Raw genomic sequence first — 27,074 nt, forward strand, 5'->3', positions numbered from 1 at the left:
TTTATGTAGCATAAAGCAGTTAAGTTTGTATTAGGCTTTAATCGGTGGTTATGAACAACAACAAAGAGCTGAAAGACACCTTCTCTGTTTTATTTCATCATATAATACATTTTGCTATTGATATTTGTAAAATTGCATTAATATTAAACAATCTTGGAAATACATACACATATTAAAAGGAAACGGGGATTGTGTTTAATCTGGATTCAAAGCCCAATAACGTTTTTTATTTTTTTATTGTCAATTACGTTTGATCTATAGGCTACTTGGATTTCAAAAACGTCCTGTTTCCAGATACAATATACAGTTAAAAGTTAGTGTATGTGCGTTTGAAAGCCACTAGATGGCACTAACGTGATGTGTTAACGTTGACGAGAGGTTCGAGCAGAGAACCTGCTTCTCACACGTCTTTCCAAAACTGCCCACATCGGTTCGATGATTCATCAGATCACATCACATCACTCGTTTCCGGTATTCAGCTGTTCGGGGTTTTTTCATTTGTGTCTGTTATTAATAATGTAGTTATTGCAGCTTTTCCATTGATGTCTCACGTGTCCTCCTATCTACTGGTGTCGCTGTTCAGTGTCAGTGATGCGTCTTTCTTCTTCCGGCGAGTTCTTGAGCGCCTCACACCCGCCCCTCTCTCATGGACAAAATGGAAGAAGCATTGAGTGTTTGTGTATTTGAATGCAGAAGATACTATTATTCTGAGTAAGTCGCTGTCTTTCTTTGTGTGTGTAAATGCTGTGTGGACTGAACGTGCGACAAGAATGGGTGTCCTAAACTGCTGCTGATATTTACACAGAAACTCGTGCCTCTGTTTTATTGCTTTCTTTCTCATACGACTAATATCTTAAGCAAGTTTCAGGAATGCCATATTTACCAGTGCACAGAACTGTATATGAGTTTACAGTGTATAAACTCAGTAACTGTCAATATATATTTTTAGTCTGCATAAAATGTTGCAGAGAAACATGAGCTACTAAAAACTATATAGCAAAGACTAATACTAAACGTTTCCATTTTTTAACATTAGTTAAATGCAAATATGAACCAACACTGAACAATTCCTCTTCAGTATTTATTAATTATATTAACATTTTGTAATGCATAAAATGCACAATAACTAACATAAATGAGCAACGGTTATTGCACTTTATTAACTAACAAAGAACATATGCTTTATGCTACATGTTGTTCATAGTTAGTTAATGTTAGCTAGTGCGCGTTAATAAATAAGACCTTATTGTAAAGTGTAAGCAATAGCAGACTGAACTAAAGATTTGACTATGTTAAGTTAGATTAGGTTATACAAGTATTCCTGTAGCTCAATTGTGTGCTTTAAATGAAAGTGTCTACAAATGTGTAAATGTTTACTGTATTCTGCTTCTATGAATATAATTTAGCAAGATATAAGGGAAAGGAAATACTTAAGTTACAGGCAACTTCGCCACTGCAGCGTAATACATGCTTATGCCGGGATGATGATCTCAGTCTAAGTGATGTAAGTTTATTGCGGTGCAATGTGTTCACATTGTCCTGTAATATGAAGATATTATTGTGAAAACATAAGTCATAAAACATGATATTTTCGGTTGTCCTGTTAAGGCTGTCCTGTTGTTATTGCTTCAGTTCATTTACTTCCTAATAACTACCTAATAATTGTCTCATGTAGAGCTGACATCACTCTTTCTCTTGCAGACAGACACGATAGCTCTATCACATGCAGTCCCATCATGATATTGTGAATGTTTTTTTAATTGTGACACAGTGATAAGACCAATACCCATCCCAGACTCTGTACATACAAGCTCTCTAACTACTACACAGAACCTTCAGGTGATTTGTCACATTGATACTGTGCAAGAAAAAGTGATGACACTGCTTTTTCATGAAAGATCAGTAATGATACTGTATTTACTTAGTATTGTTTTCCATTGTCATCAAATGACAACTATCCAGTATTAGGAGTTGGGGCTAAAAAAAGTTTGAGAATGTTTTAAAAATAGTTTTCCTGTCTGCAGGTGCTGAGCTGAAAAGTACAAACTGGACCATCCTGAAAAAGTTCTGTGAAAGCACAGAGGTACAAACAATTTGGATGTATTTTTATTTAGGAAGAAATGATTGTTTGCATGATTTCTATTAAAATGTTATGGAATCCAGACACTCCAGTGGATGTAAATCCTGAATCATGAACATCAAGATGGCGCCGCCGCGGATAGCTGCCTCGGTTTGGAGAGCTCTAGTACTTATGTCTTTTTTGTTTGTTTTTCCTTTTTTGAACTACTCTTCTTTAATCACTTTTTCCAGGGACGAATTGCTTAACATTAAGCAATGCCCTTCTGTCAATCTTTTTCCTAATTTTGAAAATTCAGACGTCCTACTGGACATTTTACTCGGAGGAGAGCAGCTCTATACAAACGCTCTAAAAGACGCAAGCGGGGAAAGCGAGCGGGTGCACTCGTCAGACTCCGACGACGCGGATTTAGGACCCCGCTGCCGAGTATACACCTGGCGAATGTCCGCTCCCTTACCAACAAAACGGACTAAATACTCTTACTCACCAGGACAAACAAAGATTTTTCCAACTCCGCTGTGCTGTGTTTCACAGAAACATGGCTCAATGACACCATACCGGACAGCGCGTTACATCTGCCGGGTTTTCAGCTGTTCAGTGCGGATCGCATTGCTGAGTCAACAGGGAAGACGCGTGGTGGTGGATTATGTTTTTATATAAACGAAGGTTGGTGCAGAGATACAGTATAACAACACTGAAGAAGACGTGCTTTTCGTACTTAGAAGCGTTCTCTATCAACTGCAAACCTTTTTATTCGCCACGCGAGTTTTCCTCGTTTATTCTCGTGAATGTTTACATTCCTCCACATGCTGCGAGCGCGGCGCTGCAACAGCTGGCGGATTACATCACTGACACGGAGCAGCAACTTCCGGATTCTCTTATTATTATTATTGGGGACTTTAACAGAGCAAACCTCTCCCGTGAGCTAACCAAAATACAGGCAGCATATCACATGCCCCACCAGAGATAGCAACATTCTGGATCACTGTTACACCACAATTCGGGATGCATACCACTCTGTTCCCAGAGCAGCTCTGGGTCTCTCTGATCATTGCCTGGTTCATCTTCTTCCGACCTACAGACAGAAGCTTAAATCTGCCAAGCCTGTAGCAAGAACAGCAAAGAGATGGAGCAGTGAAACAGAGCGGGCCTTACAAGCCTGTTTCGACTGCACGGATTGGAGTGTCTTTGAAGCTGCAGCCACTGATCTGGATGAGTTAACTGACACAGTGACATCCTACATCAGCTTCTGTGAGGACATGTGTATTCCCACCAGGACTCATTTAACATACAACAATGCCAAACCATGGTTTACAATGAAACTGAGACAGCTTCGTCAGGCCAAAGAAGATGCTTACAGAAGTGGGGACAAAGTCTTGTATAATCAGGCCAAAAACACACTGACTAAGGAGATAAGAGCAGCTAAGAGAAGCTACTCTGAAAAGCTGAAGAACCAGTTTTCAGCCAACGACCCTGCATCAGTGTGGAAAGGCCTGAAAGACATTACCAACTGCAAGCCATCATCCCCTCAGTCTGTGGGTAATCAATGACTGGCTGACGACCTGAACGACTTCTATTGTTGTTTTGAAATGCAGTGTCTCACCCTCCACACCCACCCTGACCCTATCTCTGCTATACCATTAACACCTCCTCTTGACACTCAACCTGCACTTAAGATCTGCGAAGAGGATGTATGCCAGCTTTTCCGCAAACAAAAGATCAGAAAAGCACCAGGCCCAGACAATGTCTCACCCTCCTGCCTGAAAGTCTGTGCGGAGCAGCTGTCTCCCATCTTCACTAATATTTTTAACAGATCTTTGGAGCAGTGTGAAGTCCCTTCATGCTTCAAACGCTCCACCATCATCCCTGTACAGAAGAAACCCAAAATATCTGGACTTAATGACTACAGGCCTGTTGCTTTAACATCTGTGGTCATGAAGTCATTTGAGAGACTTGTACTGGCCCACCTGAAGGACATCACCAGACCACTTCTTGATCCCCTCCAGTTTGCTTACCGAGCAAACAGGTCTGTGGACGATGCAGTAAACATGGGACTGCATTACATCCTACAACACCTAGACAGACCAGGGACTTACGTCAGGATCCTGTTTGTAGACTTCAGCTCGGCCTTCAACACCATAATCCCAGACCTCCTCCTGCCCAAGCTTACCCAGCTCTCTGTGCCAACCTCTACCTGTCAGTGGATTATTAACTTCCTGTCGAACAGGCAGCAGCTAGTGAGGTTGGGAAAATTTAAATCCAGCACATGTACCATCAGCACCGGAGCTCCTCAAGGATGTGTTCTTTCTCCACTGCTATTTTCACTCTCCACAAACGAATGCACCTCTACAGACCCTTCTGTCAAACTCCTGAAGTTTGCAGATGACACCACAGTCATTGGCCTTATTCAAGACGGTGATGAATCTGCTTACAGAAAGGAGGTTGCTCAGCTGGTTGCCTGGTGTAGTCAAATCAACCTAGAGCTGAATGCATTCAAGACATTGGAGATGATAGTGGATTTCAGAAGGAATCCTCCATCACATCCTCCCCTCACCATCCTGGACAGCACTGTGGATACTGTGGAGTCATTCAGGTTCCTGGGCTCCACCATCTCTCAGGACCTGAAGTGGGAGTCCCATATAGACTCCATTGTAAAGAAGGCCCAGCAGAGGTTATACTTCCTCCTTCAATTGAGGAAGTTCAACCTACCACAGGAGCTACTGACCCAGTTCTACTCAGTGGTAATCGAATCTGTTCTGTGCACTTCAATTACTGTTTGGTATGGCTCGGCCACCAAATCAGACCTACGAAGACTACAACGGACAGTTCGTAGTGCTGAGAAGATTATTGGTGCTCCTCTGCCCACACTTCAGGACCTGTACGATTCCAGAGTGAAAAACAGGGCAAGAAAAATCATCATTGACTCCACACACGCAGCACACAAACTTTTTGAACTGTTGCCCTCTGGCCGGCGCTTTAGAGCACCAAACACCAAGACTTCCAGACACAGAAGCAGCTTCTTTCCCCAGGCAATCTCCCTCCTAAACAGATAACTGCTCCTTAAGAGCAATATTCCGTTTCCACTACTCCTATAGTGTGCACTATAGTGCCTTATTATATCTACATTTTATTTATACATGTATATAACACTACCTCTACTTACTACATTATCCATTTGCACAAGTGTACATACAATCTGTTAATATGTATATTCTACTATATAATAATTCTATAAGATTCGAATACACTTAGATTCCTCATCTGCTTCAAAAAGTGACACTGTACCTTCAAAAACAAAAGGTTCAAAAATATACTCAGCGGACGCAACTACCTTGTCAGAGGGCTGAGCAAAAACTAAGGCAACCCCTTTAGGAGGATTTTGTACTTTTCTTTGACCCTTGCGTTTCAGAGAAGGACATGTAGCAATAAGGTGACCCATTTCATGACAATAAAAACACTCACGCGAGTCAGTCAAGGGAGTCACAGACGAATCAGACGAAGACAAAACAGTTTTAATAGTGCGACTGCGTTCAGTTGAACCACACCGTGGGGACGCAAAAACAATCTTGTGTGTAAGCACAAATTCGTCCGAAAAAACAGCAGCATTAGCAAGTGAAGCAGCTTTTTGCTCATTCAAATAAATTACTATTTTATCGGAAATACAGTTCTTATATTCTTCCAACAAAATCATCTCTTTTAGTTGTTCGAAAGTTGTGACTTTACTCGCTGCACACCACTTTTCAAAAAACGCAACTTTTTCTCGAGCAAACTCAACGTATGTTTGGCTGGCGGTTTTACAGTGTTTTCTAAACTTCTGCCGGTAAGCCTCAGGAACAAGTTCATATGCACGTAACACAGCAGCTTTAACGGTATCATAGTCTAAACTCTATTCTAGTGATAATGCGGAACAAACCTCTTGGGCTTTACCCACGAATTTACACTGTAACAGAAGCGGCCAAACAGTTTTAGGCCACTGCAAAGTGGTCGCGATTCTCTCGAAAACAGAGAAATAAGTATCAACTTCACTTTCTCGAAACAGAGGCACTAAAGTAATTTGACGACTAATATCAAAATTAGTACTTACAGAAGAGACGGGTTGCGAAGCCGGTGATGAAATGGGAGAAGAGGCGCTAACAGGCATAGGGGAAACATGTCCACGAAAACCGGAAGGCGGAGGACCGGCAGACGGCTCTGCTTTAACTTTTAACTCCAGCTCTTTAAGCCGGATGTCTCTTTGAGCCTCAACCTCCATTGCTCGTACATGGAGAAGCTGGTTCTGATACTGTTGACGACTCAGTTCAAGCTCAAGTTCTTTTAGCCGTATCTCCAACCGAGGACCAAATAGTAGAGGCTGATCAACGGGATCTATGCTAATCGATTTCACGGATCCAGACTCTGCCTCCGCAGCGTCTAACTCCTCAGAAATCGCCGAAACAGTTGCAACACCCGAGACCTCGCTCTCATCAGGTAAAACCTTCATTTTAACCAACTCCATTTTCAACGCCTCTTTAATCTCCGTTTTCAAAGCACCTCGTGGCACGGACACATCGAAAAACGCTGCGATCAATATTAAATCATCCTTACGACATTTATTAAATTTCTCTAATTTTGGTGCACAAGTAAATTCATGCAACTCAAATTTAGACGACATAACAGCTTTAACTCCTCCCACACTTAAATAAAACCGCCAGTCAAAGAAAACACGTCACGAAAAATACAACGATCGAAAACTTGTTGCAAAAGTCAATGAAAAAGTACAAAATATTTTATAAGACGAGCCCCCAATTCTGTTATGGCCCGTCTAAGGCCAGGCCACAACAGAAAGATGTCTCAGACCCAAAATTCGTCATAACAGAATATTTATTGAAAACAAATAATATGGGATCAACTTTCAGACTTCGAAAATGCCAAAACAACAAACAAAACCCCACAACTTAAACCCCACTCCCTCTACATAACCTATAAAACAATAATAAAGAAAATTATGATGATTTTCTACATAAACACTTCCCTTTCTCCCTACCCACATAAACAAGTTATAAGAAGGGAACAATAAAAGAAAAATGGCTTCGGAGTCCTACTATCCCAAAGAAAGAAAAATCACAATCACAGGGTGTCTAACTTATAATCAACAAAACATAACAAACAAACAGGCCCAAGACAATAAATGAGCAAGCTGCTGGCAGGCTAGCAAGCTAACAATGAATGGAGAGGACAGACTTTTAATTCCCTCCCCAAAACAGCCACACCAATCAGAAGCAGCTATCCATTAGCCAATGAATGGCCTCCATTCCTGCAACACAAACTCAACACAAACATACAAGCAACCAGGGTTGTAACAACTACCCTGTACAATGTCTCTTATATGTTATTATCCCCCATTTTCTGTAAAATAGTCTTTATTTTATATATGCATATTTTAGAATCTTTTAGACTGTAAATCTTATTATATTGTATTGTCATTGTGTTGAATGTCTGTACTAGAAGCTTCCAACACCAAAGAAAATTCCTTGTGTGTGCAAGCACACTTGGCAATAAAGCTCTTCTGATTCTGATTCTGAAGATGTTTTTCTCAATTTCTTTAGTACGATGGATGAGGAAGGTTCCATCTATAAGGAGAAGACCTGGGGTTTCCGACGAAGCACCATTGCCAGGCGGGAGTTCTTGGAAGCCGTTGGCACCATGCTCAACAGCCCTCCCTCCCCACACCACGGTACCCGGCAGTCCAGGGGTCGAGGCAGGGGTCGTGGCAGGGGAAAACATGTCACTGAGGCTGGTGTGATTTCTGCTGCCCCAAAACAGGGTCGTGGGGGCCGAAGACGTGCACCACACTCTGTGCTTGCCCCTTCTGAAGAGAAATCTAACGAGGATGAAGCTCGTGGTGTGACAGATGGGCCTCAGTGTGTTGTAGCCGAGCTGAAATCGGGTGAGAAATCCATCAGTGGGGAAACTGTTTCAGATAGAGCTGAAGACAGCGATGATCTCAGTCTCCAAGAGATTCGGAAACGGGCCATTTCTCGGCGACTGGAGGAACTTGGACATGAAGATAATGGGAAAGACACAGAATGCGCTACAGGAGGCATACAGCTGGGGAGACAAGATGATGTTAACATGTTATATGGCACGGATTTTGGAGGTCAAACTGCAGCTAAAAGAGCAAAGATAGACTGTGCTGAGGAAGACTGCACTGATAACAGCGAGGAGGCCCGTGAGAAGATTGATGGGGATGTTTTGTGCTGTATATGTCAACAGACAATGAAAAACCGGTGAGTCCCATATTAAATGCAGATGCCATCTGAAAGACAAGTACGTATTGGACAAAAAAATCTGGTGGTCGTAATTAACTGTTTTAACATTCTTAATTTTGTCATGTGGCAAAGGTACTTTTATATTAAAACTGCAATCCGTAACTTTTTTGGTTTAAAAAACAAAAATCTGTTGAGAACAATAGCGATTTGTAATTTGATCTTTCAGGTAGGACTTTGTGGGAATTGACACTTTGACGTAAACCCATGTAAAGCAACCTGCAATTTTATGTTTCAAATAGTGCTGTCAATCGATTAAAAAATTAATCTGATTAATCACACATAACATTAATGTTTTAAAATATACTTTTACATTCTAATAATTTCACATTTAATCTTCAAATTAATGTCGAAAAAACAGATTTCTTTGACAGCATCATTTTATGAATGAATGCCAACATTCTGATATTAGTACTGAACTGATGTCTCCATTAAATTGATTATTTATTTATTTTAACATTAATTATAGCCATTCAGCAGTATAATTGAGAGCTATCATGTCTAACAGGTAGGAAATATACAGAAATTGAATGAAGTTCTCAAACAATTTACTGTCTTCAATGCTAAATTGTAAATTAAATACAGAAGAATTCTCATTAGTCTCATTAAACATTGAATTCACAAGAAAGAGAACTTAATACTGGTGCGCTGTCTGACGGAGATTCACTGAGGCAGCCTTTAGCCTGTATACACCAGACTGGACCTCGCATTGCGTTTTGCCACGTCCCACAGTTAGAAGCTGTCTATCTTCATTGAACACGGCGTCAAAGCAACTGTTTCAAGAATGTAACGCTAGACAAAGGATGACAAAACCGATGGATGCTGCGTTAATCAGAAAATAAAATGATCGCATGCAATAACGAGGTTGGCATTGACAGCCGTAGTAAATATGGCAATTTAGAGGCAAACATTTCGTATTGCAACTTCATTGGTGATATTTTCCATCATTTATGACCAAATACTTTCCTGAAATGGACAAGCTTTCCATGTTTTCACATGTAGTTTCCTATGGTATACAGTAGGGCAGAGCTTCTCAAACTTCAGAGGGGTAACTAAGGCCCCCCAAAGTATCTCTTATTAGCATTTATAACCGGTTTGTAATGGTTTTTCTGTAATTATGAAAAAACTTAGTAGAAAACTTGTGGGTATCCACATTTGAAGAAGCTGGCAGGCTCTGTAAGAACATAACTCACAATGAGTTGTAAGTTGTACCCCTGGGGCGTAAGAGCCACCCGAAATTCCCCATAGACTTATGCCCATAAAAGGTATTATATATGGCCCAGGTGGAATATCTTTGCAGCACAGTGTTGTAGAGTCACGGGGGTTGGTTCATTTTACTCAGACAACCAATCACTGTCACAGGATCATCATGAAGCTATGAAGCCATGCCCATAGCAACCATTTACAGCAACCTTGCAACAGATCCCATAGACTTCCATTATAAAAGGTCAAGATGGATGTCTTTGCCGCACAGTGTTGTAGAGACAAGGGGGTGGGTTCATTTTACTCGGGCACCTAATCAGTGTCACAGGATCATCATGAAGCTACGCCAATAGAAACCATTTACAGCAACCTAGCAACAGATCCCATAGACTTCCATTATAAAATGTCAAGATGGATATCTTTGCAGCACAGTATTGTAGAGATAAGGGGGTCGGCTCATTTGACTCAGGCAACCATTCAGTATCCCAGGAACTTCATCAAGTCACGAACCCATGCCCATAGCAACAAAATACATTTACTTAGCAACCATTTAACAAGACCTATATCTCTGCATCAAAACATCGTAGAGACATGGTGGTTGGTTTTTTTCACTTGTGGCTTGGAGCAACATCAATTGGCATCTGCCAAACTATGCCAATAGCAACCAAACGGGTTAGCCTTGCAACCATTTAGCAAGACCTATATCTCTGTATCAGAACATCGTAGAGACACGGGGGTTGGGTCTTTTCACTTGTGGCTCAGAGCATCATCAATTTGCATCTGCCAAGCCACGCCCATAGCAACAAAACAATTAGTTTAGCAACCGTTTAGCAAGAAAGACCTATACAGGACTCAACATAAAGGACTGCCCGATGGCCCGGGGCCAGCATGGGAGATCCTTGGGCCAGTTGAGAGAACTGTCACTTGCCCAATCAGGCCAGTGCTGTATCGTCATGGAAATTTATATTTTGTATGTTTTTAAGACTTGCCTTTTTAAATATTCCCAAGAAGATGCAAAAGAGGACTGGATTCGGTTCTCACGTGCTGTTTGAGATACGTGTGCAGCCGGAATGCCGCATTAGACAACGCCGCATTAGACAACACGCAAAATACTGGATTGAGTTCTCTTTCACGTCTTTTTACTCTTGATCCTCTTAATCTGATTTATCGACACAAAATTATGCTAATATTACCAAGTATACTTGTAAAAAGTAATCAATTATGTCTAACGGGAACAAAACGCTTGTTGAAACAAAACGCGTGTGTTACATTATATTAGATCCGTGCTTCTCTTAAAGGGGCAGCAGCATAATTAATGTCTCAGTTTTGTTCATCAAACAACAAAGAACGAAGACAAAAACACTCACTGCTCTTCACTGATTAAATTATAACTTTAGTAAGGTTAAATCAATATTATATCTAATACAGTGAAGACTATGAAGTATTTACATTAATTTCTATACCTGATAAATACTATTATTAGACCAATCTAAAACACTTGAAATGTACTGATTATTTGTATGTTTGCTTTATTACATTTATCTGTGCAATTGCACATGCTTTGATTACTTGATCTTATTTGATTACTTACTGATTAGTTGTTTTCAACAATAGTTGAAATTTTTGAGTTGTAGGCTAATAGTTTTTATGGTGTCATACGCGTATTTATTAAGATTACATAGGTAAAAAAACAACAACAAACAAATGACTAGATATTATTTAACACTTTTTTTGTGGTAGGGCCAGTGAAAATTTTGGCAGGGCAAGTAGAAATTGGAATCACTGGCCCGACTGGGCCAGTAGAAAAAATCGTTAGCGTTGAGCCCTGCTATAGCTCTGCATCAGAACATCTTAGTGGCATGGGGGTTGATTAGATTCATTCGTGGTTTAAAGTGTCATCAGCCTAGTGACTGCCCAGTGCCAAGTTTTGCTGTGGCAAGCACCACTCACATTTTCTTCAGAAAATGTACTGTACCTATCTAGTAAATACTATTATATTAAATATAATAAAATGAGAATATGAGACGCAATAACGCAACGAAATTAAAACAGCGGATCCCTATGAAAGCTTTCACCCTCTGAAAACACCTTCTTTTTCCCGACCAGTGTGTAGAATCGCATTCAGCCCGAAGATGCGAGCCATTCAGTTAGATTTGAGCTTTACATCATGTGCCAGGAGACGCTGCCATTTTCTAGTTAAAATATGATGCAGGCATGAAAACATTCAGACATTTTCTCAAGTCACGTTTATTTGTATAATGGTATAATGATGACAGAGCAGTATCTACATCAGTCTGTATGCCTTCCTGCACTTCTCAACAATACATCTCCATCTTTTAATTTTCAGTTTATAAATTCCCCAGCCCTGGCGCCACCTCTATGCTGGTGGAAACGATTATTTGGCAACAATATTAAGGATATTTAGATCTGTAAAGGGGTCATGAAACAAATTTTTTTTATGTAGTTTAATCGTGTAAATCTCAAGAATTTTTTTAAAGTTTTCTCACATGTGGCGAGGACAAATCGATTTCTTTATTTTCTTTATGAAGCCTTTATGAATCAAAATGGCAATGCATTTTCAAGCGGTTTTGCTGTTTTATTCTTCTGTCAGGTTTCTGATCTGCTGTGATTCTTGCCGGAAGTGGCACCACACTGACTGTGTTGGCATCAGTGAGGCTCACGGTCGTCTCTTGCAGAAGAATGAAGAACAATACACCTGCTCCACATGCTCTGAAGACGATAACATCACCAGGAAAATCAGAAACGCTAACAAAATCAGCACGTTTACTGCGGTAAAACTGAAAAAAAATTACTTTGTGATTTATAAGCAATAATGTTGAATACAAAAACATGACTAAGCTTAGATTTTTACACTAATCTTCCGATCTGGTTTTGGTAGTGATTGGTATGCTTGAAACTCATCAAGTCATTGAAGCTAAATTTTGACTGTTCAGGAGCATTTACATTTGTTTTGCCTGTAGATGTTCTCAATGTTGAACTTTTATCCTGAAACAAAAAAATGTTCTTGCTCATCTGTGCAATTTCACTTCTGCTGTAGCTTGTGTTCAAGTCTTGTGATATAGTTATCTATCAATTCGTACAATATATTTATTTATGTATATAAATATCTTAAGATATTTATGCATAAACAGTGTTTCCCCTAGATTTACGGCTTTGGGGGGGGGGGAGTGCGGTCTCTATATTTGCGGTGGAGGTCGGGGCAATACTTTTTTAAATAAGTGATATTTAATAAATTGAGCACGGTCGAATATGTATATAAAAAGTTAACATCTAATGTTTTATCAGGCCATTTATTTTATATTCTGATACCACAGTATGTTTGAAATATAGAAAGGCCTGGTAACTGTGTTGTATGCTCTGGTGCTAAAGCGAAGTCCTAGTGGCCTATTTTAATATTTAGAAAAACTACTGACACTGAAATGAATTTATCATGAGCAGAAGTACTTACAAAGTTGCTAACAAGTAGCCTTTCCATGCCATTCATACTAGAACTGATTCTATATAATCTTTCCAATTAAAACATGATTCATTATGAAATGCTCTCAACATGCTGATTATTAATGCTATTATTAATATCATTAATGCTAAATGTAGATACAAGACGTTATGGTTTGGTCTGTCACAAACCTACATAGCACACCAGTAAACAGTAAACTGACTGACAGCTAAAAATACTTTTATCACATTATCGTTTACTTAAACGTTACAGTAAAATTGTCCATTTATTTACCTGCTTTTGGTGTCTGCAGGTCTTTATGTGCATCGTGTCTTTGGCAGGAGAAGCAGTGCTCACAGAGCAAAAAGGGTTAAAATGACGTGCGTTTGACGCTAAATAGAGATATTAGAAGATATAGCGGCAAAATATAAACAACATAAAGGAGTGCGCGTGATGTGTACATCTCAGTTATGTAGACATGCTGATCAATATAAACTACAGAAATAGTCTGTTTCGAATGGTTCATTATGACTCGCAGTGCAGATGGAACGAAGCCAAGCTGGGTGAAAACCTGTCAACAATGCTATTTAGTTTGTTTAATAAAAGAACAAGGTATAGACATGTTCTGTAGGAAAGGTAACCTTAAATGACTTCTCTTGTGATCTGGCACTATATAGAAAATAAAATTAACTTGACCTATAAGGGGGCGGGGGGTGCCGTTGGAGGGGCGCCGTTGGAGGGGCGGGCGCCCCCCTAAGGTAATGGTAGGGGAAACACTGATAAATAAGATAATCTGGTCCATCCAGCATCAGGATAAGACTTTGAGCTTCTTTTAGCCCTTGAATGCATGAGTGTTTCCCCAGATGTTATTACATATCTCGGGTCTTTTGTGACTGCCTAAATAGTGCAAAACTGTTATCATTGTCATTAACAATTCCACAATGATAAATTAAAGCATGTTTTGTTATACTTGGACATTTTAGTTGACATCAAAAGATGTTAAAGTACAAGCTTAAAGTTACACACTAATAATTTAGGCACCATGATAGTCAGAGCACTGTAACATTTTTACCAAATTATTTAATTCCATTCGTTCATGCATTTTCCAAACACACTTCTTCTATACAAGGTCAGCAGAGGGTTGGAACCTATCCCCAACATCTTGAGTCACAGGCACAGTACGCCATGTATAGATGACCAGTCCATTGCAGGTCACTTACAGACACAAACACACACACACACACACACCTAAAGGCTGGTTTAGTGATTCTAGTTTGCATCATATGCGAGTTTTTAGACTGGGGGAAACTGGAGTACAAGAAGGACACCCACGCTAACACAGGAACAGCATGCAAACTAAGCATAGAAAGGCTTTATGGCTCAGTCGGGCACATCTCAATACCCCCCTTACAGTGAGACAGCAGTGCCAACCACTGAACCGATGTGTTAAATATAATTTTAGTCACCCTAGCAAAAGAAAAAATTTGTGAAAAATATTTTGAGTAATAACACTATTACGTAACTCAGGTCTTTAGTGACCTTATACACCTTTTACCTTAAATGAATTATGAAACAGATAATATTTTACATTTTCACGTTTTTCTCGTTGTGAATTGTTGATAAGATATAGATTGAGGAATACTAAGAAGGTGGAGGTCTAACTTAAAAAAATGAATGAGGGGGAGGGTAGTGAATGATGGCCCGGGTCACTAAAGACCCGAGGTATGCATTTAAGTGTTAATGTGTTCAGAATGTGCACGTCCGATAATAGTTCATTGTCCCAGACGCAATGTTGCGTTGCACTGCTCTTCTCGTTCTGTATATGACAGCCTTTAGACATTGAAGTAGTTTGTCGTTTCGTGACACTTGCCTCATCAAGTAAAACTGACAGAAAAGATGTGTTCGACTTCATGCGGTTCTGCGCAGACCGATCTGTGTATAAACATCACTATATCGCGAGAGAAATAAAAAATATTGCTGCGTATGCTTTCGAATCACTATCACGTTACATGGATGTAATGGCTTAATGATCTGCACAGCGCCGCATGAGGCAGAACACATTCATACAAACATCAAGACACAGTTATACACTCAGTGATATGATGAGCTTGTGCATCACAGCACAACTAGCCTGCAACTATGGACTTTTTGTTCCTCCTATATGTGTATACCTGTGTTTACATTCGCAGTCAGTAAATGGGTTTTTCACATGAAACTTTCTCAGATTGTGGCAGAAACATTGGAGGAACAGAAGACAGTAGAGCACGAGATGAAGGTGGAGGAAAAGGTGAATGAGGTGAAAGAGGAGATAATAATGTTGGAGGAGGTGAAGGATGCCCATCCTAAATGTATTGGCCCGGGCTGCAGTAATAATGCTCTGCCAGAATCTGTGTACTGTGGTCATCGGTGTATTGTGCAGCATGCGGCCATGGCCATGAAGTGTCTCTCTGAAGCCAAACCTGCCCCTCTGCCTACAAAACCGTTACTCAAGGTAAACACCCTTTCCTTCTGAACACTGAATGTAGCTGACTGTATCTCCTGGCTGTTGTGTCAGTTTCTCGGAGCGTGCGCACGTTTGTGTGTTTGTTTATTCTTAAAGGAGTAGTTCTCTTTAGAATAAGCCCCCATTGACTTTTCACAGTAATTTGCATTCCTTCTATGGAAAGTCAATGGGGGATAAATCATAAATCGTGTCATAAATCCTAGACGCCTTATTTTGGACCTGTAAATGGGCATTTGTGCTGCTCAATCTGTGTAAGCATCATGTGTTTCTAGTCTTCTGATATTCAGTCTGCTCCTTAAAATAGAAAAGATGCAATGGTAGAAGGATGGCTTGTATGGCCATGTCAGAAGATCAAATCTGATTTAAGGCTTTCCTGTAGCTCAGTGGTTAGAGCATGACGTTAGCAACGCCAAGGTCATGGGTTCAATCCCAGGGATTGCACATACTCGGAAACAATTGTATATTAGAATGCAATGCAAGTCGCTTTAGATAAAAGTGTCTGCCAATTGCATAAATGTAAATGTAAGTCTGTCACACAAAAATGCGCACGTTAAAGGTCCAATGTGTAATTTGGAGGATCTATTGACAGAAATTATATAGAATATACATAACTATGTCCTGTATAAAGGTGTATAAAGAGCTTACATAATGAAGTGTTATGTTTTTATTACCTTTGAATGAGCTATTTCTATCTACATACACCGCGCATCCCCTTGAATGGAATTCTCCATGTTGTTTCTACCGTAGCCCTAAACAGACAAACTGCTCCACAGAGCGCTCGTTAATATGTTATCTCCTTCAGCAAAGAAGCAAAAATGTGACGACATAATTCTGTGTCAGCCACCGTTGTGCCTTGAAGGGGTGGATTGAGCCGTTTGTTGCAGTTCACAACCTCACCACTAGATGCCGCTAAATTTCATACACTGGACCTTTACACAACATACACAACCTGATCGCTTTGCTTGGCGTAAAACACTTTTTGGACTCTTTCTTCAGATTATTTAATATTTATGATATAAATCCTATTCATATAGTCCATTTAATTGTAGCTACTCTTTCCAACAAAGAAAAAATCCATCTGTACCTCTGTGTATAATGTCCAATGCATTGGCTGTGTACTCCAGGTTTATTCTTATGCTTTCAATTTTCAGAGCCAGAAACGATCATTTCTTGCAAAGCTTTTCAAGGTGAAGATTGGCGAGATTCCACCAAGTGAAGAAAAACCAAACACACAGGAAATGGTGATAGAGGAGTCAGTGGATTGTGCCGAAGTTACTGTCCCTGAGCAACAGCCATCAGCTGCTACTATTGAGGAAAAACCCAGTATGTATTTCACACTGTCCGCACACACACAGAGAATGCTCCCACTGGAGTTACACACATGTTGATGATCTTATTTCAAGGCAAGTATTGACACTTCGACACATCATTGGGGTTTGCTTCCAGAGACTTATTACTTATTTGACACAAACTAGGTAGCACACGGATGTCACTACAGCACTTTTGTTCAAAGATTTAAATACTTGCATCATGATTCTTCAGTAATCGATCCGTAATCACAAATTCCAGAAATCTTTTCAAGATATGCACGAAAAATGTGTTCTGGATCTTCTACACAGTGTGATCTCATTTTCAAAGTACAAGCAATAACACGGGGATTCATAAATGTCCTGGTTGTGTCCCAGGATCAAATAGCATGCTGCTTTTTTGTTCTGTATGGCTGCGCTAGCCATGGATATTCCAGTAAAAAATGAACCGATTATCAAACATTAAAGACTGACAACTTTCGGGAGGGGCTCTGTACATAGGTGTTGCATGCTCAAACAACTCTGCAGGACACTGACTTTGGACACCCCTGGTGTAGTTAAACAAACAATTAATTTTATAGTTTAGGTTCAGGTTAATTATTTGGTGTTGTTTTACGGTGACATTAGTAAGTGATTTTTAAGAAATCTGTCCTTCCCTATTCAAGTAGATAGACCTTGGTGTCATGAGTCTGAAATTGCTACCCGTTGGTGTTGCAAAATCAACTTTTACACATATTTAATCTGTTTTTCGTTTTGCTGCTATTCACGCATGAGCACCAGAATGCTTTTAATCATCTGTCACTTCATGTCTGCATGAAAACATGCAGGCATTATGCAGATGCAACAATGTCTGTAATGTGTCTTTTAGTCTTTTGTTGGACTAACTGCTTGTTTGAGTGTTTGGGTAAATAACAGGTGTTATTTTTCCTATCGTTGTTGCACAGAAACTTCAAATTTTATCTTCTGTCACTGTTATGTTTTCGTGGTTTACAAAGCGCTACATGCTGGCTTGATTCCTTCACTCTGCTACAATGCGTCCCAAACCTTCGATAACTTCCTTTTCCACAACTGCTTGCAATCTTTGTTCCCCGGGAATCCCGCATGCAAACACAAGCATACTTGTCTGAATTTGCTAGTACATGACATAACTAAAATACTTTAACCAATATATTGCACTTTCATATGGGCAGTATGTTACTTCATTTGTATAAGGCTTTGTTTACTGGTGGAACAATATTCTTTCGACAACTCTTTCAGAGCTAAAAACGTATCTCATCCATGAACGCTTGAGAGAAACACATTAAATGCTCATGGTATATTAAACAACTTCTTGCAAATTCTCTAATAGTTTTTTAAATGATTGGCATTGTTGTACTCAATTTTGTAAGTTGCTTTGGATAAATGCATGCATATTCTTTAACTGCATTTCTATGAAGTATTTCAGGGCATTATCACCTTGCACATTGATTATTAGCTTTTACAAAGTTTTTTTAAAAAGGGCATTTATGGTATGGGATCATTGTGGTATCTTCATTTGAAATGAATGGCGGCTTAGACCCACAAATGCTTTTCCTTACATCACGACTTAACAAGCGGATATGTGTGCAGTTTGGAATTGACACTGGACATTTTTTGCACATTGTTTTGAAGCTGATCTTTGGTGGATGAAACCTGTTTTTGGACAGCAGTCTTATGCTGTTCACTTGGCTTTTGTGGTCTGGGCATTGACTGTTTCTTTGTTTAAGAAAGATTTTCTTGGACAGCTTTTTCAGCACCACATTTTTCTTAATGTTTCTTAATCTCCATATGACGGATATATTAGTTTACAACAGTAATTAAAATAACAAATTTTAAATTTAAACGTGATGTGAAGATTTGAGTGTTTCAGGAACCATCTCTAGTATTTTCAGAGAATGGACTGGAAATAGATGATGTCGGAGGAGAATGACCAGACTGATTCCAGTTGATGGAAAGGCAACAGTAACTCACACACAGCACATCAAACATTAAAGCAGATGGGCAATAGCAGGAAAAGAGTTCACCAAAACTCAACAACAGAAGAGTGGAAAACCATTGCCTCTCGCTCTCTGCTGTGACATTCAGATGGTAGGGTCTGAGTAAAAAGAATGAATGTATGCATCTTCGGTGCCACAACCTACCCAAGTGCTGTTGCTGACCATGATCATCTCAAATCGGTTTCATGAACATGACATTGAGTTCCCTGTACTTCAATGGCCTCTACATTCAACAGCTCAGAATCTTGTAAAACACCTTTGGGGTGTGGTGGAACAAGAGATACTATCATGTCAAAATGGTATGAATTGAATTGAAGATACCTCACAGCACTTTCATCTGTGTCACAAAGTTTTAATGCAGTTCTGTAGGTAGAAGTAGATTGATGTGTCTGTCTATCTATCAATCAGGTTTTTTGTGAAATATTCTTTGAAGTTACACTCAAAGTAACAATATAAGAACGAATACAATAATCCAAGGACAATCACTATTGTCCTTGCATCCTCTATAAGACAAAAAGTACTTAAGAAATTAAAAGAAAGCTAAAGGAGCATCACATGGTTCACATTGTCCTTTCTCTCATCACAAAAAGTGCTTTCGGAAAACTGTGATGAAACCTTCCACTTTGCATGGCACTTACATGTCTTGCAATCACACTGTTAGAAAAGGACCTGAGACTGGCAAGCACAGAGCTAAGACATTTCTGATAGTTGGTCACCAGGTTTGCACATGTGTCAGGATACATTTTAGTCCACTCCTCTGTCAATCTTTAAGGTTTCTTGGCTGTCGCTCAGGAAATTGGAGTTTTAGCCTCTTCACAGATGTTCTATAGGACTAGGGTCTAGAGATTGGCTAGGACATTTAATGTGCTTCTCCTAAAGCCACTCTTTGGTTGTCTTGGCAATATGTTTTGGGTCTTTGTCATGTTAAAGGCACATCCACGGCCCATCTTCAGTGATCTAGTTAAGGGGAGGAGGATCTCGTCCAAGATTTAAGGTACATGGGCCTGTCCCTCAGCCCCTTAATGCGGTGAAGTCATCCTGTATACCTGTAGCAGAGAAAAAGCCCTAATGCACAATGTTTCCAACACTGTGCTTCTCTGCAGGGATGGTGTTCTTGGGGTCATAGTCAGCATTTCTCTCCCTCCAAAAACAGGAGTCAATTTTGGTCCCACAGCACTTTCTCCAAAGCCTTTTCTGAATCATTTTGATGTTCATTGTAAAACTTCAGAGCCAGACGGGCCTTCTTGGACAGGAGGACCTTGCGGGTGCTTCAGGATTTCAATCTATTGTGGCATAGCGCGTTACCAATGGTTTGCTTGCTAACTTGTGGTCCCAACTGTCTTGAAATCATTAACAAGCTTCTTCCGTGTAGTTCTGGGCTGATCTTTAACATTTCTCATGTTCATTTTTACTTTGTTGAGGAAATCTTGCAAGGAGCTCCAGACTAAGGGCATTTGATAGTTATTTAGTGTTTCTTCTATTTCCAAATAATCGCACCAACAGTTGTCTCCTTCTCACCAAGCTTCTGTCTGTAGCCTATTCAAGGTTTGTGCAGGTCTACAACCTTGTCCCTGACATCCTTTAAAACCTTTTTGGTCTTGAGCATGGTGGTGGAGAGGTTGAAATGGAAGATAGACATTCTGTTGGCAGGCATATTTTATATACATAACTAGCTGACTTAGGAGTACTTTCTTAAAGTGACGGGACTAATCTCTGGTCCATATAGGCACATAACCAATCTGTGGAGCCAGAATTCTTGCTAGTTGGTAGGGGATCAAATACTTATTTCACTGACTGAAATGCAAATCAATTTATAACCTTTATATAACATTTTTTTCCCCTGATTTTTAAAAATATTCTGTCTCTATCAGTTAAAATAAACCTACCATAAAAATTAGAGACCCTTCATTTCTTTGTAAGCAGGCAAACTTACAAAATCAGCAGGGGATCAAATACTTATTTCCCTCACTGTACATGTCAAACTGTCGCTCTATTTTAGCCCCAATTTTACTTGATGATAAATTTGCAAGGGGCAAATCAGTGCACATATAGCATGGATGGAAAGCTTGTTTTTTATTTTGAAATTGCAAACTTCTTGCCGGCTGCCATTTTTAACCATAGGAAATACATGTCATTTTACATGATCTCGGATTATTACCTGTATGTAGTTTGTAGCCCAGACAGGTTTTCTGTGATTCTTCCCATTTAAAAGTTGTGATGTGCGTGGTTTAAATTAACCGATGCTAACAATCCAAAATGCAGGATTGCTCGGTTTCGTTGGCTACTAGGCAATGACCACAGTCCTAATCTGCACCAGCCAGATTACTCTATGCAACCACGTCCAGATCACCACCTGAGGACACCAGAGACTGCTAGACACATCTTAATAGCATATCCCCTATTGTTTATAGTAATAGTAAAGTTCCATTTTGCCTGGTTTCACAGACAAGGTTTATGGCTAATCTCAGACTAAAATGACTGTCCGAGCTGTCTTAACTCAAATTAACTTGCCCTGACATATCTTTAAATATGTCAGTGCCATTGTTTTGTCTCATTTTTATAAAAGAGATTTAAATATCCTAGTTTAATTAAGGCATAGTCCTGGCATAAAGGCAGAATAGGTGATCCTGTCTAGAAAAAAAATGTCATTCTGCTTGGAAATCTCCTTACATCCTGATAGCAATCAAGAAGTATAGTGGTCAAATAATATTTTTATAATTATATATAGTTTGCGAAAGGCGTAGGACCAAAAAACGTTTGCCCAATCAAAACGTTCTGGCCATGGGACTGGTGTACATTTTCAGCCAACATATTTTAAATACCACTGCGCACCCTGTTCACGCAGACATCATACGTCATTAGCGCGCTCACATCAGCTATGTGTCAATGTAGGAAGAATGGCGGACAATCAGCAACAACCAAACTTTCTTGCGGAACCGACAACAAGTAAATCTACAAAACAAAAAAGTTTTTGAAAAAGCAGTGACGACAAAACATCTGGATCATGAAAGAGGAAAAACTTGATTTAACATCAGTTCAGCTTTTACACGATGGAGACAGCTCTGGCAGGCAAAGGGTCTGAAAGACGATACCATGGTTGCTCTCTTTCTTTTGGACTGGTATGTACATGCTTCGAGAAGAATTTAATGGATTTAGTTTGTAATTCTTTACGTGGATTTACGAAATACATTAATGTGTTTGGAGGAGGCGTGGCTTTGGATGGCGAATCGCATAGAGGGTGTGATTATAATTTCAGTGCTAGCAGGCCAAAGTTAGCACCTTTCCAAATAAACCAGTCCACCTTTAAGCTAAACCTTGTCTGTGACTAGGCATAACTGCCTTATACTCTGTGCGAGCACGATTGTCCCCATTTCTCTGCAGGGCTGCACTGACATTGTACATATACCATCCAGACCTGAGCACACTTTGTACTCTCTGCACATAGGAGTTCATCCTAAATGTTAGGTTTCTGGTTTATTAGGTTTGTTCAGCTTCATGTGGCACTGCACAGACCGATGGTTTAAAAATAATGCAAGTTTATGTTCTTTTAGTGTCACCAAATGAAAGAATGGTGCAAAGTCTCAGTACTGAAATGATCTCGAGCACATCTAACACAAACGTGTGCATACACCGATCAGGCATAACATTATGACCATTATGACTTTCTAATATTGTGTTGGTCCTTCTTTTGCAGCCCCATATGCAACAAACTGTCATGCACTGTGTATTCTGACGCCTGTCTATCAGAACCAGCATTAACTTTAGCAATTTGAGCTACAGTAGCTCGTCTGTTGGATCGAACCACATGGGCCTGCCTTCACTCCCCACCTGCATCAGTGAGCCTTGTCCCACCCATGACCCTGTCGCCGGTTAACTACTTTTCCTTCCTTGGAGCACTTTTGGTAGATACTGACCACTGCAGACCGGGAACATCCCACAAGAGCTGCAGTTTTGAAGATGCTCGGACCCAGTCGTCTAGCATCACAATTTGGCCCTTGTCAAACTTGCTCTAATCCTTACACTTGATCATTTTTCCTGCTTCTTTGAGGACAAAATGTTCTCTTGCTGCCTAATAGGTAGGGCTGGGCGATATATTGATTTTTAAAATATATTGATATATTTTTTCAATGCGATGCGGGATTAGACAATATCGTTAATATCGATATGGGGTGTGTTCGACTTGAAGGTATGGTGTCTGGACATGCGCAGTACCCATGTGCAGAGTGAGCAGAGCACTCTCGCTCTGCACACGAACTGGACAGACCCTGCAATTTACATGTTTTAAACAAGTGGTGTGCAGCTGTATGCAGGGTTTTTCCTGCATAGAGAAATTGTCGTGTCAAATGTCGTGCCGCCTCAGGCTCTCGCCAAAATTATGTTGTGAGTCTTCACAAGAAAATGCTGCGTGCATTTAACAGACTGTCATTTGTAACTGCAGTTGCGACATTACGCCACAGTGGAGGCGCTGTTTCGTTATCAGCACACTGAGGCGCTAAAAAGAGTTGCAGAACAAGAGGCAGTCGGCGTTTCATGGCTGTTTGTTTTGCATCCAAGTACGTTTAATGTCTTGAAATTTCTTAAATTAACATGACGTACATCATTGTAATGTCTTTAGCTGTGCAGTTGGATCGTTGAATCAGCATATACTGTACACAGCGAGTTCGCCAGTATGAACACACATTGCGTTCAGAACGACTCGCACACGAATGACTCATTTGAACGGATTCATTTAAACTATTGAACTTTTCAGTCACTGGCAAATATAAGAGATCATTGAATCATTTACAGTGAACCACAGAGAATGAAAGATGTGAATGAGCTTTGCTCATTTTGAAAGACTGGTTAATTCAGTTATTGTGGGCTGAAAAGTTAGTTGAAAACAGTGTTAATTTTGTTGACGAAAACTACGACGAAAAGTATTCGTTAACGACATGTTTTCACTGATGAAAACGAGATGATAACTAAATAAAAATGAATGCATGATAACGAAAACTGTAATAAAAATATACTGACATTTTCGTCAACTAATAAAAACGAGACGGCGGACATCAGTTTGCGCGCATGTGCTTATCTCATGCACGCATGTGCTGCTTATCTCATATAAACGGTAGAGAGAAGTCTCTGGGAGAAGGGCAAGCACAGACATATATTCTGTGTCTCCACGCGGTTTACAAAGAGTCTTATTTTCCTTCACGATCGCCGGTAAGACGCCGCAAACTTGAAGCACGACTGCAGGCGAGTCACCCCGAAACACATTACGAAGGCAGCACAAAGGTTTTTATATGCCTATGTTAACTTAACATGAGCTGCTGCATAACGTGAAATGCAACATAAAGTCAGCAAAAAGAAACCAGCGCTGTCCTCTACTGATTATAGAAGTGATGAAGTGAGTCAAACTGTACATTCGAACCAAGTATGTAACATGTTTGCATGACTAAAGAAATGTAATACAATTTATATAATATGTCTTTTTGAAAGCTATTTCTCATTCATTGCTGTCTCAAGATAAGACTAAGGCATGCCATGAGCCAATAGCCTTTGAGTGTGAGCCCTGTCAGAGCGTTTCATTGGTTGAATGAACTGAATGAATACGCCCTACTTAACGAGTCAATTGAGTCAAATGGGATTGAATGAACTGGAACATGTCATTCATGGTCTAATATTCTGTGTTCCAACAATGCAAATCTAGTTACTGAACTTTTCTGAAAAATAAAGGTAATTACCTGGTTTAATTTCATTCTAAGGTGAAGTAAATGATGTCAAAACGGTGTAATTAAATGTTCCATACAAAGATTCAACTAAGTAAATGATATTAACCATTTAGATTTTAGTAGACTAAATATAATGTATATTTATTCGACTAAAATGTTTTTCATATTTCGTCGACTAAAACTACAATGATGGGGTTGACTAAAATGTGACTAAAACTAAATAGCATTTTCGTCAAAAGACTATGACTAAAACTAAATCAAAATTTGCTGTCAAAATTAACACTGGTTGAAAATGATAAAAATGCTTTATTTGATCAATAAAAAATTCTGTTTGGTTGAATAAAAGTAATGTTTTATATAACTTAATAATTGTCATTTTTATCTAATTTTGTTAGAACTTTTAATATGTCAAACTCAAAGTCACTTTGGTTAAGCCACTTAAAGGTACAGTAGGCCTACGTGTGTGTGTACAAGATCAGGATGGCACCACCTCTGCCTCATTGTCAGCCAGGAAAAACCCTGTATAAATCTATGGTACAGTTTGAGTGCAGATGGAATCTAATTTGCTAACTTTTAACTATGGTCCGAGGTGATGCGTTTGAGTGAGGGCGGGAACTTATTTTCATATGAATCTGCATATACTAAATGAGGTAAGGGTGTAGAGTTACATTCAAGTGATTTTAAGGCAAGAGAAAACAATTATCACAGGCAAATAACTTGAAGCATTAAAATAGCACATGTAAAAGATGAGTTTCATCTGCTAAAATGATCACATACTTTTTAAAGGGGTCATATGGCGCGAATACGTGTTTTTCTGTGTTTTTGGTGTGTTATAAGTTGCTTATGCAAGTATTAGACACGTAAAATTGCAAAAATTAAAGTGTCGGAAAAAATATGCATTCTATCTAAAAGCGAATGCTCACCTAGACCTGCCTAAAATGCCTCGTGTAACCACACGCCTCGTGTAACTACACGAAATGCAACGTGTAACCACACACATCTACGTCAGTTCGTGGTATGATTTCAATTCAATTTATTTATATAGCACTTTTCACAACGTGCATTGTTCCAAAGCAGCTTTACAGGAGCAAATTAGAAAAACAGAAAAACACAGAAAGGTAAAACACAGCACAGTGCATGGTGTTTATAGACCAAGCAAGATCATTCTAATAAATAATATTTAATAAATAAATGCAGTCTCCCGGTGAGCAAGCCAACACTGCCCTGCTGTGGCGAGGAACCCAAACTCCAATGATGAATAAATGGAGAAAATGGTGTGATTTGACACAAGTGAATGTATACACAAGTAAGGTGGGCGTACCTGTCAGCACAATTGCTTTAGAACCTGATGTTCCAAATATGGTAAGAGACGTTACATTTCCGTCACACGCTTGCAGTATTCGACCAATCACTACGCACTGGTTAACTGGCCAATCATAGCACACCTCGCTTTTCAGAGCGATGAGCTTTGTAAAAAATCTGCGTGTTTCAGAGAGGCGGGGCAAAGAGGAGATACAAACATGCACGTATGTTTTTTAACCTTAAATCGTGTATGCACATTGCATTACATCTAAAGCAAACGATAATATTCGTTTTAGCCGTGCAATATGACTCCTTTAAGTAAATCAAAGAATTCAATGAAAAGATTGTTAGTTTGATTCCCAATTTTTATTTGTACTTCCTTGTTTCCTCTTCTCGCTTCCTTCACTCGTGTCTTAGCTCCACCCTTTCAGTATTCAAGAAAAGGACTCGAGAAAAAGATGCAAGAACGGAGGAATCACATCCTTGAGGCAAATGACAACATGTTTAAAAAAGTGGTTAAGTAGCAACCTTAAACCAGAAAAAAAAACATCCTGGAGTATCTGTTTTCTAAAATCTTGTATGCAAGGTACGCAATTGATCCGTCACTCTGAACTACAACCGAAGAGACTCTGAGCGAACATTGACACTTCAACATTCACCAGAAAAGTACTCTACTAAGTCAACTATGCTGTCAACTCTCAACTTGTGTCTGCAATCACATCATGAACATATCCTTTACAAACTAGTCTGTAACAGGAACCCAGGTCCTGATATGATAGTGCCTTAACGGAAGGCTTCGTATCTTGGCTGCCACGTCATCTAGCATCTCAGTTCGAAGGATCCTTGGAAGGCAACCTTCATGTCCTTTATTCGGCCTCTAATCACCCACAATCCTTTGCACACATTCATGTGGAGGCAGATCTGCAGACATTCAGTAAACATCACACCAGTGGCCCTTCGTTGTCTGCCAGCTGTGCTCAGCTACGTCTCTGAAGGTTTAAAATCCTGCTGTACCACAAAGCACCACTTGGATAAACCACTTGGATTTAACATTGCAGTACATGATTGATATCCCAAATCATTTTTAATGTACATACTTCACTGCAAGAGACGTACAAAACAGTACATTAATACTCATCTTCGCAGATTACTCAAATTCAATAACTTGTTGCAATGAGCAAAATGTCACTAGAT

The 27,074-nt window shown here is 39.6% G+C and overlaps 1 protein-coding gene across 2 annotated transcripts; it reads left to right on the forward strand.

The window, feature by feature from the left end:
- Window positions 1–479: 479 nt before the first annotated feature.
- Window positions 480–27,074, forward strand: LOC130546081 (death-inducer obliterator 1-like). 2 transcript variants are annotated; one of them, XM_057321153.1, is made up of 7 exons: window positions 480–711; window positions 2,025–2,083; window positions 7,663–8,343; window positions 12,197–12,377; window positions 15,267–15,533; window positions 16,697–16,868; window positions 26,298–27,074. In XM_057321153.1, the coding sequence occupies exons 3-7, from the start codon at window positions 7,667–7,669 to the stop codon at window positions 26,402–26,404; spliced, it is 1,404 nt and encodes a 467-aa protein (XP_057177136.1). In that variant the 5' UTR covers window positions 480–711; window positions 2,025–2,083; window positions 7,663–7,666; the 3' UTR covers window positions 26,405–27,074. The 2 variants fall into 2 exon arrangements, with proteins under 2 accessions (XP_057177136.1, XP_057177137.1); XM_057321154.1 differs by lacking the exon at window positions 26,298–27,074 and adding an exon at window positions 22,562–23,937 and having other exon boundaries at window positions 482–711.

The sequence above is a fragment of the Triplophysa rosa genome, linkage group LG22 (genome assembly GCF_024868665.1).
Source record: "Triplophysa rosa linkage group LG22, Trosa_1v2, whole genome shotgun sequence".
Taxonomy (NCBI): Eukaryota; Metazoa; Chordata; class Actinopteri; order Cypriniformes; family Nemacheilidae; genus Triplophysa; species Triplophysa rosa.